This window comes from Macaca fascicularis, chromosome 9, assembly GCF_037993035.2.
Source record: "Macaca fascicularis isolate 582-1 chromosome 9, T2T-MFA8v1.1".
NCBI classification, from domain to species: domain Eukaryota; kingdom Metazoa; phylum Chordata; class Mammalia; order Primates; family Cercopithecidae; genus Macaca; species Macaca fascicularis.
In genome coordinates, this window is record NC_088383.1 from 109,005,041 (window position 1) to 109,018,388 (window position 13,348).

Below are 13,348 nucleotides of genomic sequence, written 5' to 3' on the forward strand. Positions count from 1 at the left end.
TGAGAGTTCATCCAGCTTAAACAGATTGTAGGAACTGTGAAATGGCTGCTAGGTAATAAATGTTAGTGTAGTAAAATTCAGGTGAGACTTGCTAGTATTAAGGTTGTGCGGAGGGCTGGGTGTAGTGGCTCACACCTGTAACCCCAGTACTTTGGGAGGCTTTTGAGCCCAGGAGCTCGAAACCAGCCTGGGCAACATGGTAAAACCCCATCTCTACAAAAAACACAAAAAATTAGTCAGGCATGGTGTTGCATGCTTGTAGTCCCAGCCATTTTGGAGGCTGAGGTAGGAGGATGGCTTGAGCTCAGGAGGCAGAGGTTGCAGTGAGATCACACCACTGCCCTCCAGCCTGGATGGCAGAATGAGATTCCTTTTCAAAAAAAGAAAAAAAGGTGGGGAGTTAGGCAAATCTCATCTACCTGTAACCATAAGTGTTGGTAGCTACTGTTATGCATTAAAAGCAAAATAAAACAAAAAATCCTACAAATGCATGATCAAGCTGGGCTGAATCAGCTTACAACACCATTCTGCTGTGACATAATTCTGTGCTCTTCTAGGAGGTTCCAGGTAGCTCTAAGATCCGTCTCCACCATCAATCTTGCCCCACAGTAAGCCTATGATGGAAAGAATCTTGCTAACTTTTCCATTGGAGGTGTAGAGAAATGCCAAGTCAGCCACAAGGATAACTATCCGTTTTACAGTCCTCTTTCTACCCAATTTCACACCAGTATGTGAGCTATTAACAGTAAGCCCAGAAAATACCCCTAACAAAATTGTATGTGGTAGCCACTCCTGAATGCTGAGGAGAAGTTACATTTACATCAGTCTTTCCTGGTCCTGACCTCTCAGGGATTGCTTGCATCAGAAGCAAAAGATTTTCCATTAAAACATCTTGGTTGTTTGATTCAGCCTCTTAATTTACTGTCTCCATTTTCATTGCCCTTCTTTCCTCCATCCCCCCCACCCCCACTCCCAGCATCCTTGACGCCCCTGCTAGTTTCACTGGCTTACAAACTGGCCCGTTGATTATGCTGAAGAAGATGCGGGAGTGAACGCTTCCTTCCTCCCCCTAAGCAGTGACCACATACCTGAAGTGACATCATGGTTAATCCCACTGACAGAAATGACAGCATTGGCGAGATTATTATAATTCTCATCATGCACCATTCCCTTGATACCCTGGTGAACCTGCAGGAACAAGTATATAGTTATGATCATAAAACATTTGTACGGTGTTTTAGAGTCTCAAAGCCCTTTCTCGTATGTTTTTGCATTTTATCTTCACAAAGATGATGGTAATAGTCCCTTAACTGGTCTCTTTGCCTCTCTCCCTGCCCCAATTAATCTCTTCACAATTAGAGTGGTCAGAGTGATCCTGTTAAAGCCTAACTCAAATCATGTCACTATCCTACTCAAAACCTAACTCACTCTGAGCAAAAGCTAAAGTTCTTGTGATGGTCCGTCTGTCAAGCTACCTGTTAGCTCTCTGATCCCATCTCCAACCACCTTTTCTCTCCCTTACTTCTGAGATCAGTCCAGCCACACTGGTGTCCTGGCTTTCTTTTCTTTTTCTTTTTTTAAAATTTTTTTTATTTACTATGACAGACTGTGATAAAATAAAATTTACCATTTTAAGTGTATAGTTCAGTGTTATTAAATACATTTAGCTAGGCTGAGGACAGGAGAACTGCTTTAACCCAGGAGGTGGAGGTTGCAGTGGGCTTAGATCGCACCACTGCACTCCAGTCTGGGTGACAGAGCGAGACTCTGTCTAAAAAAAAAAAAAAAGGCCGGGCGCAGTGGCTCAAGCCTGTAATCCCAGCACTTTGCGAGGCCGAGATGGGCAGATCACGAGGTCAGGAGATCGAGACCATCCTGGCTAACATGGTGAAACCCCGTCTCTACTAAAAAATACAAAAAACTTGCCGGGCGAGGTGGCGGGCACCTGTAGTCCCAGCTACTTGGGAGGCTGAGGCAGGAGAATGGCATGAACCCAGGAGGCGGAGCTTGCAGTGAGCTGAGATCCGGCCACTGTACTCCAGCCTGGGTGACAGAGCGAGACTTTGTCTCAAAAAAAAATAAAAAAAATAAATAAATAAATAAAAAATAAAAAATAAAAAAACATTTGTAATGTTGTGCAACCATCACTACCATCCATCTGCATAACTCTTTTTATCTTAAAAAATTGAAAGTCTATATCCATTAAACAATGATTCTCCATTACCCCCTCCCCCAGCCCCTGGCAACCACCATTCTATCAATACTTTCCATCTCTATAATTTTGACTACTCTAAGTACCTCATATATGTGGAATAATACAGTGTTTGTCTTTTTATGGGTGGCTAATTTCACTTGGCATAATGTCCCCAAGATTCATCCATGTTGTAGCATGTGTCAGAATTTCCTTCCTTTTTTTTGAGATGGAGTTTCGCTCTCATTGCCTAGGCTGGAGTGCAATGGTGCCATCTCGGCTCACCGCGACCTCCACCTCCTGGGTTCAAGCGATTCTCCTGCCTCATCCTCTCGAGTAGCTGGGATTACAGGCATGTGCCACCATGCCTGGCTAATTTTGTATTTTTAGTAAAGACAGGGTTTCTCCATGTTGGTCAGGCTGGTCTCAAACTCCCAAACTCAGGCGATCTGCCCACCTCAGCCTCCCAAAGTGCTGGGATTACAGGCATAAGCCACCACACCTGATGACAATTTCCTTCCTTTTTAAGGCTGTATAATATTCCACTGGAATATACCACATTCATTTATACAGTCATCCACCAATGAACACTGGGTTGCTCCCACTTTTTGGCTATTGTAAATAATGCTGTTATGAATATGGGTGTGCAAATATCTCTTTGAGGCCCTTATTTCTGTTCTTTTGAATATATACCCAAAAGTAGCATTGCTGGAGCACATAGGAATTCTGATTGCTTGAGGAATTGCCATTAGCTGTTTTTTATAATGACTGTACCACTTTACATTCCCATTGATGGTGGACAAGGGTTCCAACTTCTCCACATCCTTGCGAACATTTGTGAATTTCTGTTTTTTTGATAGCAGCCATCCTAACCAATTTGAGGTGGAATCTCACTGTAGTTTTAGTTTGCATTTCTGTAATGATTAGTGATGCCAAGCACTTTTCATATTCTTTTTGTGGGTTTTGTATTTGCAGTTGTGTCCATTTCAAGGAACCCTTTTATCCCCTCGATATCTGCATGTTTCTCTCCCTCACCTCCTTGAAATTTTTGTTTAAATATCACTTCCCCTGAAAGACTTTCTTCATAGCATTTCTTTTTTAACATGTTATACAACTTATTGTTTACTGCCTGTCTCTCCTCACTAGAAGGTAAGTTCCATATGGGCAGGGATATTTGCTTATTTATTCATAATTCACAGCGTATAGTACAGTTTCTGACAAATAGTTGTGCTTGATAATTTTTTTGAGAAGGATCTTGCTCTGCTGCCCAGGCTGGAGTACAATGGCATGATCACAGCTCACTGCAACCTTGACCTCCCGGCACAAGACAAGCGATCCTCCCACCTCATCCTCCTGTGAAGCCGGGTCTACAGAAGCATGCCACCATGCTTGGCTAATTTTTTTTTTTTTTAGTAGACATGGGGTCTAGCTATGTTGCCCCGGCTGGTCTCAAACTTCTGAGCTCAAGTGATCCTCCCATCTCGGCTTCCCACACTGCTGGGATTACAGGTGCGAACCACTGTGTTCAGCTGCTCAGTAATGTTGAATGAATAAATCTCATTGGAAGAAGCAGCCCAGATCTATTGGACTGAGTCAGAGCAAAAGTCAGACCTGAACCTGTGAAACACCTTGTCTGCCATTGAGAAGCACTTCTCTTTTTGCAAACATGAGAGTTAACAAATGAGGTTTTACCTGTTCCAGGAACTGGATTAGGGCTTCCCGATTACCCAGCCACTCCCGCTGTAACTCCTCTTGCGGGGGAAACTTGTCACAACTCAGTTCCAGCGTGATCTCAAAGCAGTTGGTATGGAGATAATTAAAGTCTTGCATTCCTAAAGGAAAGAGAGCAGTGGCAGATTCCCATAACCAGGTTCCCACTCAATGCCCCATCTCATCTCTCTCTCTCTTTTTAAAATTTTCTGCTTTTATTTATTTGGGAATTCTCTTTTAATTTTATTTATTTCATTGGCACATAATAATGTGTGCATATTCATGTACATCACCTAATAATATGTACATATTCATGGGACACGCATAGTGACGTTTCAATAAACTGTACAGTGATTAGATCAGGCTAATTAGAATATCCATCCTCCCAAACATTTATCATTTCTTTGTGTTGGAAATATCCAGCACCCCCTTCATTACCTTTTTTTTCTTTTCTTCATCAACTTCTTTTTTTTTTTTTTTTTTTTTTTGAGATGGAGTCTCGCTCTGTCACCCAGGCTGGAGTGCAGTGGCCGGATCTCAGCTCACTACAAGCTCCGCCTCCCGGGTTTACGCCATTCTCCTGCCTCAGCCTCCCGAGTAGCTGGGACTACAGGCGCCTGCCACCTCGCCCGGCTAAGTTTTTGTATTTTTAGTAGAGACGGGGTTTCACTGTGTTAGCCAGGATGGTCTCGATCTCCTGACCTCGTGATCCGCCCGTCTCGGCCTCCCAAAGTGCTGGGATTACAGGCTTGAGCCACCGCGCCCAGCCCATCAACTTCTATTCTACCTCTTGACCTCTATTTCTTTCTTTCCTCCATAAAATTTTTCCCAAATTTCCAGTTCACATGCATCTCTCTCTGCAGTTTCCTCTCTTCTTAAATGTCCCTTTTGTCATCTTCATCCTTTATGTTTTTTTCCATTTCATGACTGAATTTCACTTCTTGTCCCTTTTATCATTTCCAAAGTCTGCTTATTAGCTGTGCCTTACTATTGACTATGCACATGGACTGTTTTTAAGAGAACAGATTTTCTCCTTGAACTACAATGTTCTTCAGACCTGGGAGGTCAGGAATGAGATTAATATTTTGCTTTCACATCCCTTCTCCTATCTAAGAATACAATATTAATCTGAAAATACCCATCCCAGAAAAACAGACTCCTGAAAAAGCAGAAGACAGCTACATTTTCTTCTTCTTCTAAAAAATACTTGCGCCGGGCGCGGTGGCTCAAGCCTGTAATCCCAGCACTTTGGGAGGCCGAGACGGGCGGATCACGAGGTCAGGAGTTCGAGACCATCCTGGCTAACACGGTGAAACCCCGTCTCTACTAAAAAATACAAAAAACTAGCCGGGCGAGGTGGCGGGCGCCTGTAGTCCCGGCTACTCGGGAGGCTGAGGCAGGAGAATGGCGTAAAAACCCGGGAGGCAGAGCTTGCAGTGAGCTGAGATCCGGCCACTGCACTCCAGCCTGGGCGACACAGCGAGACTCCGTCTCAAAAAAAAAAAAAAAAAAAAAAAAAAAAAAAATTGCTTGTTCCGATCTTCTACATTATTCAATTGAATCAATTACTTTTTAATATGTTTCTCATTATTAGGATGGTTATTTTCATTATAATTTCATTTGGGTTAAAAATTACTCACTTAAAAATGTCTATACTACCCAAAGTGATCTACAGATTCAATGCAATCCCTATCAAAATCCAAATGATGTTTGTTGCAAAAATAGAAAACCCATCCTAAAATTCATATGGAATTTTAAGCAACCCAGAAGAGTAAAAATAATCTTGAAAAAGAAGAACAAAGCTAGAGACTCACAATTTCTGATTTTGAAACTTACTACAAAGCTACAGTAATCAAAACAATGTGGTACTGGTATAAAAGCAGGTATATAGATTAATGGAATTGAAGACAGCCCAGAAACCCTCACATATATTGTCAAAGGATTTTTGACCAGAATGCCAAGACCATTCAATGGGGAAAGGACAGTCATGTCAACAAATGATGCTGGAGAAATTGGATATCCAAATGCAAAAGAATGAAGTTGGAGCCTTATCTAACACCATATACAAAAATGAACTCAAGATGGATTGGTGACCTAAACGTAAGACCTAAAACTATAAAACTCTTAGAAGAATACACAGGGCAAAAGCTTCATGACATTGAATTTGGCAATGATTTCCTGGATATGAAATCAAAGATACAGGCAACAAAAGAAAAAAAAAATCACAGATTAGACTTCATGAAAATGGAAAAATTTTGTTCATCAAAAGACAGTATCTCTAGGACAAAACAGGTGATGACAGAATCAAACAAACAAACAAATACAATGTAAACAGAGTAAAAAGGCCACCATGGAATGGGAAAAATATTTGTGATTCATATATCTGATAAGATATTAATATTCAGAATACATAGAGAACTCCTAAAACATAACAATAACAACAAAAAAAACCCCAAACAACTTGATTTTTTAAGTGGGCAAAAGATTTGAATAGACATTTCTCCAAAGAAGGTATACAAATGGCCAATAAGCACATGAAAAGATGCTCAATATCACTAATCATTAGAGAAATGCAAATCAAACTACCATGAGATACTACTTTGCACTTTTTTTTTTTTTTTTTTTTTTTTTTGAGACGGAGTCTTGCTCTGTAGCCCGGGCTGGAGTGCAGTGGCCGGATCTCAGCTCACTGCAAGCTCCGCCTCCCGGGTTTACGCCATTCTCCTGCCTCAGCCTCCGGAGTAGCTGGGACTACAGGCGCCCGCCACCTCGCCCGGCTAGTTTTTTGTATTTTTTTTAGTAGAGACGGGGTTTCACGGTGTTAGCCAGGATGGTCTCGATCTCCTGACCTCGTGATCCGCCCGTCTCGGCCTCCCAAAGTGCTGGGATTACAGGCTTGAGCCACCGCGCCCGGCCTGCACTTATTAGGATGGCTACTATCAAAAAAAAAAAAAAAAAAAAAGTAAGAGTTGGTGAAGATGTGGAGAAACTGAAACTCCTGTGCACGGGTGGTGTTTTCTACAGAAAACAGTATGGCAGTTCCTCAAAAACATTAAAAATAGAACTACCTTATGTCCAACAATTCCACTTCTGGGTTTATATATCCAAAAGAACAGAAATCAGGGTCTCAAAGAGAGATGTGCACATCCATGTTTGTAGCACCATTATTCACAATAGCTAAAATGTGAAAGCAACCCAAGTGTCCATCGGTGGATAAACGAGAAACAAAATGTGGTATAAACATACAATGGAATATTGTTCAGCCTTCAAAGTAAGGAAATTCTGACAAACACCATAACACGGATGAACTTTGAGGACATGATGGTAAGTGAAATAAGGCATTCACAAAAAGACAAATATTGCATGATCCCACTGATATGAGCTACTTAGAGCAGTCAAAATCATAAAGACAAAAAGTAGAATGGTGGTTGCCAGGGGCTGGGTAAGGGGAAAGGTAGTTATTGTTTAACGGATATAGAGTTTCACTTTTATAAGCCGAAAAGAGTTCTGGAGATGAGTGCTGGTGGTGACTGTACAACATTACAAATGTACCTAATAATACAGAATCAGATGCTTAAAAATTATTACAATGGTAAATTTTATGTTATGTATATTTTACCACAATAAAAATGAAGCGGGGTGCCTGTAATCCCAGCACTTTGGGAGGCTGAGGCGGGCAGATCACTTGAGGTCAGGAGTTTGAGAACAGCCAGACCAACGTGGTGAAGCCCCGTCTCTACTAAAAAGACAAAAATTAGCCAGGTGTGGTGGTGGTTCCCTGTAGCCCCAGCTACTCAGGAGGCTGAGGCAGGAGAATTGTTTGAACCGGGAGGCAGAGGTTGCAATGAGCCGAGATGGAGCCACTGCACTCCAGCCTGGGTGACAGAAAGACTCCATCTCAAAATAAATAAATAAATAAATAAATACATAAAGATGAAAAAAATTATCACTTACTTTTTAAGCTGATGAGTACAAGCAAGCTGTTACAGAAAGAATGGGGAAAGTTGAAGAATAATAACTATAGCCTATTAAATTGGCTCTCTCCAAACAGTATAGAAGTTCCTTAAAAAACTAAAAACAGAACTACCAGTTGATTCAGCAATCCCACTGCTGAGTATAAACCCAAAACAAAGAAAATCAGTATATTGAAGAGTTAACTGCACTCCCATGTTTGCTGCAGCACTATTCACAATAGCCAAGATTTGGAAGCAAGCTAAGTGTCCATTAGCAGATGAATGGAGAAAGAAAATGTGGCAGGGTTACACGATAGAGTACTATTCAGTCATTAAAAAAAATAAGATCCTGTCATTTGCAAAAACAGTGATGAAGCCAGGCACAGAAAAACAGATTTTGCACGTTCTTTCTCATTCGTGGGAGCTAAACATTTAAATAATTGAACTCATGAAAATAGAGAGGAAGGATGGTTACCGGAGGCTGGGAAGGATGGTGGGGGTGGGGAGAATGGGGATGGTTAATAGATACAAAAAATAGAAAGAATGAATGATAGCACAAAAGGGTGACTACCATTAGCAGTAATTTGCTGTACCTTTTGAATAACTGAGGGAGTACAATTAGAATGTTGGTAACACAAAGAAATGAATGCTTGAGGGGATGGACATCTCATTTACTCTGATGTAATTATTACACACTGTATGCCTGTATTAAAATATCACATATACCCCATAAATATATACACTTCACATGTATCCATAAAAATTTAAAAATGCTTGAGTAAAATAAATAAGTAAATTGGTTCTCTCCATGCATTAGAATCACCTAGAAGGCTGAGCCTTCTGGCTAAATACAGCTTGCTGGGCTTCACCCCCAGAGTTTCTGATTCAGTAGGTATGAGGTGGGGTTCAACTTATTAGAAATGTACATTTCTAATAAGTTCCCAGCCCATGCTGATATGCTAATCAAGAGACCACACTGTTGGAAGAATCAATTTGATAAATGTAATGACCTTGGAATTGTACCAGCTTAATTTAGGGCAATGATTCTCAGTGGAGGCATGGGCCTTGCTGTCTCAGAGGATGGAGAGGGAGAGGGAGGAGAGAGAGAAAAAAAGAACAAGCATAATTTGAAAAAGTATATTGGTTATTTTCAATTTGGAGGGCAAAAAATATTTTGCTTTCCTAATGCAAACTAAAGAAAGTAACTTTAAAAAAATGTAAAATTATGTATGTGTGTATTTATTTATTTTTCAGAGACAGGGTCTTGCTCTGCTGCCCAGGCTGGAGTGCAGCATCATGATTATAGCTCACTGTAGCCTCGAACTCCCACCTTAAGCCATCCTACCACCTCAGCCTCTCAAAGTGCTAGGATTACAGGTATGAGCCATTGCGCCCAGCAGTGCCTTGTATTCAAGCAAGTTTTCGTCCCCAGTCTACCCTCCCAGTACATGGCAACTCCTCAGTTTTGCACCTCTTCTACTCTGCACAGGACCAGCCACTAACTCAGCTCTCACCAATCTGCTGCCTGGGCCATGGCCAGGTCAGATTTGAGGGGATGGGGAAAGACAGATGCTAGAGAATGATTCCTAAAAGAACCCAGCTTCTTGCTCCAGACTCTTCTCTATCCTTCAATCCAGTGAAGGCTCATAAACAAAGGTTCTATCTTGACCCCTGGTCACGGGGAAGGCCCAGGGGATAGGGACAGAAGTCTCTTGTGGAGGTTTCTGCTCTTTAAGCCTACATTATCAATAGCCAGGGTCCATGTCAAACCCCTGCTTGCTGGGGCCAGGCAGTCAGGGTCCAGGGAGCGTATCTCAGGGGAACTGGTTGTGCCCAGGTCAGATCCTCTGCTCATCTGTTGCTATGTGAGGCATACATCTGTGCTACTTTTTAAAATACAATTACAACATTTATAAGCCAGGCATTTCTAAATGCCTTATGTGTATTATTTTATTTAATACTTATATTAAAATTATGAAGCAAGTATTCACTTTCTTTTTTTTTTTTTTTTTTGAGTCTCACTCTGTTGTCCAGGCTGGAGTACAGTGGTGTAGTCTTGGCTCAATGCACTGCAGCCTTGACCTCCTGGGCTCAGGTGATCGTCCCACCTCAGCCTCCCCATTAGCTGGGACTACACGTGTGCACCACTCTGCCTGGCTTTTTTTTTTTTTTTTTTTTTTGGTAGGGGGATGAGGTCTTGCTATGATGCTTAGGCTGGTCTCAAACTACTGGCCTCAAGAGATTCTCCCTTCTTGGCCTCCCAAGGTGCTGGGATTATAGGCATGAGTCACCATGCCTGGCCTTATTATTCTTAATTACAGATGAGGAAATGAAAGCACAGAGAGAATAAGTAATTATCCCAGAGCCACATGACTAGTAAATTGGCAAGCCAGGTTTCAACCCAATCTACTCTCAGATCCCACAAGTGACTATATGCCCTAATCTACTGTGTAAACCACCAGTTTTACAGGACCAAAAGGTGGCCCTACCTTAGTTTTTTGTTTTTGTTTTTGTCTTTTGAGACGGAGTCTCGGAGTCTCGCTCTGTCGACCAGGCTGGAGTGCAGTGACACAATCTCGGCTCACTGCAAACTCTGCCTCCTGGGTTCATGCCATTCTCCTGACTCAGCCTCCTGAGTAGCTGGGACTATAAGCGCCCGCCACCACACCCGGCTAATTCTTTTGTATTTTCAGTAGAGACAGGTTTCACCGTGTTAGCCAGGATGGTCTCGATCTCCTGACCTCGTGATCCACCTGCCTCGGCCTCCCAAAGTGCTGGAATAACAGGCGTGAGCCACTGTGCCCAGCCATCCCCACCTTAGTTTTAAAGAATCACAAGATGATGACTAAATGTCAACCTGAGACTTCCCCATTTTCCAGATCTCAACCTGAGTGCAAAACTCCATGCTATTCCCATTGTTTCCCTGGGAAAACTGGGAATTTAGAAGGAGAAATGAGCACTATTCCACTTCAGCTTGAGCAGTTCCCAGGACTCCCCTTACCCTTGCTGAGAGAATACCAGGAAGCCCCATTGGTGATGCCATCTGGAAAGTAATCTCCACAGTTCCAACCTTGGTACATCCATCCATGTGCATAGGAGTAGACCTTGGCCAGCTAGAGGAAAAGCAGGCGGAAAACGACCTTGATGATTCCCAACTCAAATGGCAATGCTCCTACTCACAACTAGGGTGAAGCCAAGAAGCCCTGCTGGGTACATAAACAGTGGATTATTTGCTTTAGTGAAAGAAAATAGGATCAGGGATAGAGACAGCGTGTGTATATGTGTGTGTATGAGTGTGTGTATGTAGGTGAGTATGTGTGAATGCATGTGTGTGAATGTGACTGTGTGTCTAAGAGAGTATATGTGTGGTAGACTAGAGTTAGGAGATCTGTATTCTGATTTTGTCACTATCTCGGGGCTGAGTTTTCTCTTGTGCAGTCAGGAGTCGCACTAGATGATATTGAAGATTCCTTGTTTTTGTGCCATTTTCTAGCCGAATTTTGTCAAATAAATCAAGGAGTAAGTAAGGCAAGACTTCTCCAGGAAAAGTAATGTGTATTTAGGGGGTGAGAGGTGTGTGTTGGAGGGAGAGGAATATATTTGAACTCTACAATTCTCCTTCATTACTATTTACTATACAGTGGACAAAGTGAGATCAATGGAGAAAAAAACAATGTGCTATTCACCATGTAGTTCATTAATGATTAATACTTAATATCATTAATGTTCATTTATATTATATAGATATATATTAATATATTAGTACTTTTTTTTTTTTTTTTTTGAGATGGAGTTTCACTCTTGTTGTCCAGGCTGGAGTGCAGTGGTGCAATCTTGGCTCACCACAACCTCCACCTCCCGGGTTCAAGTGATTCTCCTGTCTCAGCGTCCCAAGTAGCTGGGATTACAGGCACCTGTCACCGTGCCTGGCTAATTTTTATATTTTTAGTAGAGACGGGGTTTCACCATGTTGGGCAGGCTGGTCTCGAACTCCTGACCTCAGGCAATCCGTCCGCCTCGGCCTCCCAAAGTGCTGGGATTACAGGCGTGAGTCACCGCACCAGGCCAATAATTACAAATTTATTATATTATACCATTTTATATATTAATATAAAATTAATGTTAACATTGATTTTATTCTATTGTTTTGAACTGTTTTTTAAACTTTTTTCATGTAGTCTATTTTTCTTTTTTTAAGGCCCCACCTAATACCATCACAGTCTATTTTTCATTAATATGGATATATTATCATAAAATTCTACTTTAGACCCCCCAAAATTCACATTTAATGACACTTGTGCTATTAGTCTTCGGGCATATTTCTTGCTCATCATTAGCCTAAGTATTTTCTGCATCGTGGTAATTACTTTAAAGCTTTCTTTGTATTTACTTTTTTATGAATCTATGGCTTATTATTCAAAACCAAATGTCATTTACTAGACTGTAAGCACCTCACAAGCAAGCGGTATTTTCAATTATTTTCTGTGGTCTCGCACCGAAAAGGGGTCTGTTACTGACCTTAAGCTCATCTTCTGAGCCCCAAGTTCCCCTGGCAGGACAAGCTGTCGCTCCACATACCTTCTGGAAAAGCTTGTCGTCAGGCGTGGGGGTGTTGGCGGTGCGGCGGACCCCTCGGACCCAGTGCTCAAAGGACTTGTCATACGGGTAATTGGCCACCACCGCCCCTCCGTGGAGATTGGCTGAAAGAACAAAGTTGAAGGAGTGCATCCACCGGATCACCGCCCGGGTCTCGGGTTCCACCTGGGAGGAGGCGAGAGGTTGGCGGTGAAGGGGCAACTGAGGCTACCAAACAAACGGCGGTTAGAGTAAGTCTGCCAGGAAGTGGCCTGAGGAGATCAAATGTCTGAATGAAACAGTGAGCATCCTGACGGATATGAAAAGTGGAGATGGGGAAATGTCGACCTTTGGAATGATGGTTTCAACAATGGAGTGTGTAGAACTTTTTTCAAAATGAAATCTTATGTGGAATCCCAATATACAAAATAGGTAAACAGAGAGCATTTAGGGCAAGGAAACTATTCTGTATGATACCATAATGGTGGCTGTATATCATCATACCTTTGTTGAAACCCAGAGAGTGCACAACACCAAGAGAGCAGTAACCTAACTAAGGACTCAGAGCGCTCATAATGAGTCAAGGTAGGTTCATGACTGACTGTGATAAACACACCCCTCTGGGGTAGGACGCTGATGGTGGGGTGGGTGGAGTGGGGCAGGGAGTATATGGGAACTCTGTACTTTTTGCTCAATTTTGCTGTGAACCTAAAACTATCCTAAAAAAATAGTCTGTTGAGAGAGAAAGAAAGGGAGAGAGACAGAGGGTTTTTTTTGTTTGTTTTTTGTTTGTTTTTTGAGACAGGGTCTCACTCTGTCACCCAGACTGGAGTGCAGTGGTGCAGTCTCAGTTCACTGCAGCCTCCATCTCCCGGACTCCAGCGATGCTCCTACCTCAGCCTCCCTAGTAGCTGGGACT

At 42.2% G+C, this 13,348-nt stretch overlaps 1 protein-coding gene across 4 annotated transcripts in view; it reads right to left on the minus strand.

Moving 5' to 3' along the window:
• Positions 1-13,348, minus strand: part of CPN1 (carboxypeptidase N subunit 1) — a 40,841-nt gene that overhangs the window by 11,089 nt on the left and 16,404 nt on the right. For 3 of the 4 annotated variants that reach the window (XM_005566176.5, XM_005566175.5, XM_065521260.2), the window contains exons 4-7: positions 12,433-12,615; positions 10,856-10,967; positions 3,884-4,023; positions 1,089-1,188 (exon numbers count right to left, since the gene is read on the minus strand). In XM_005566176.5, the coding sequence (XP_005566233.2) occupies positions 1,089-1,188; positions 3,884-4,023; positions 10,856-10,967; positions 12,433-12,615 (535 nt within the window). Of the gene's footprint in view, positions 1-455; positions 615-1,088; positions 1,189-3,883; positions 4,024-10,855; positions 10,968-12,432; positions 12,616-13,348 lie in introns of those variants that run through there. The other variant, XM_065521261.2, reaches the window with a different exon arrangement.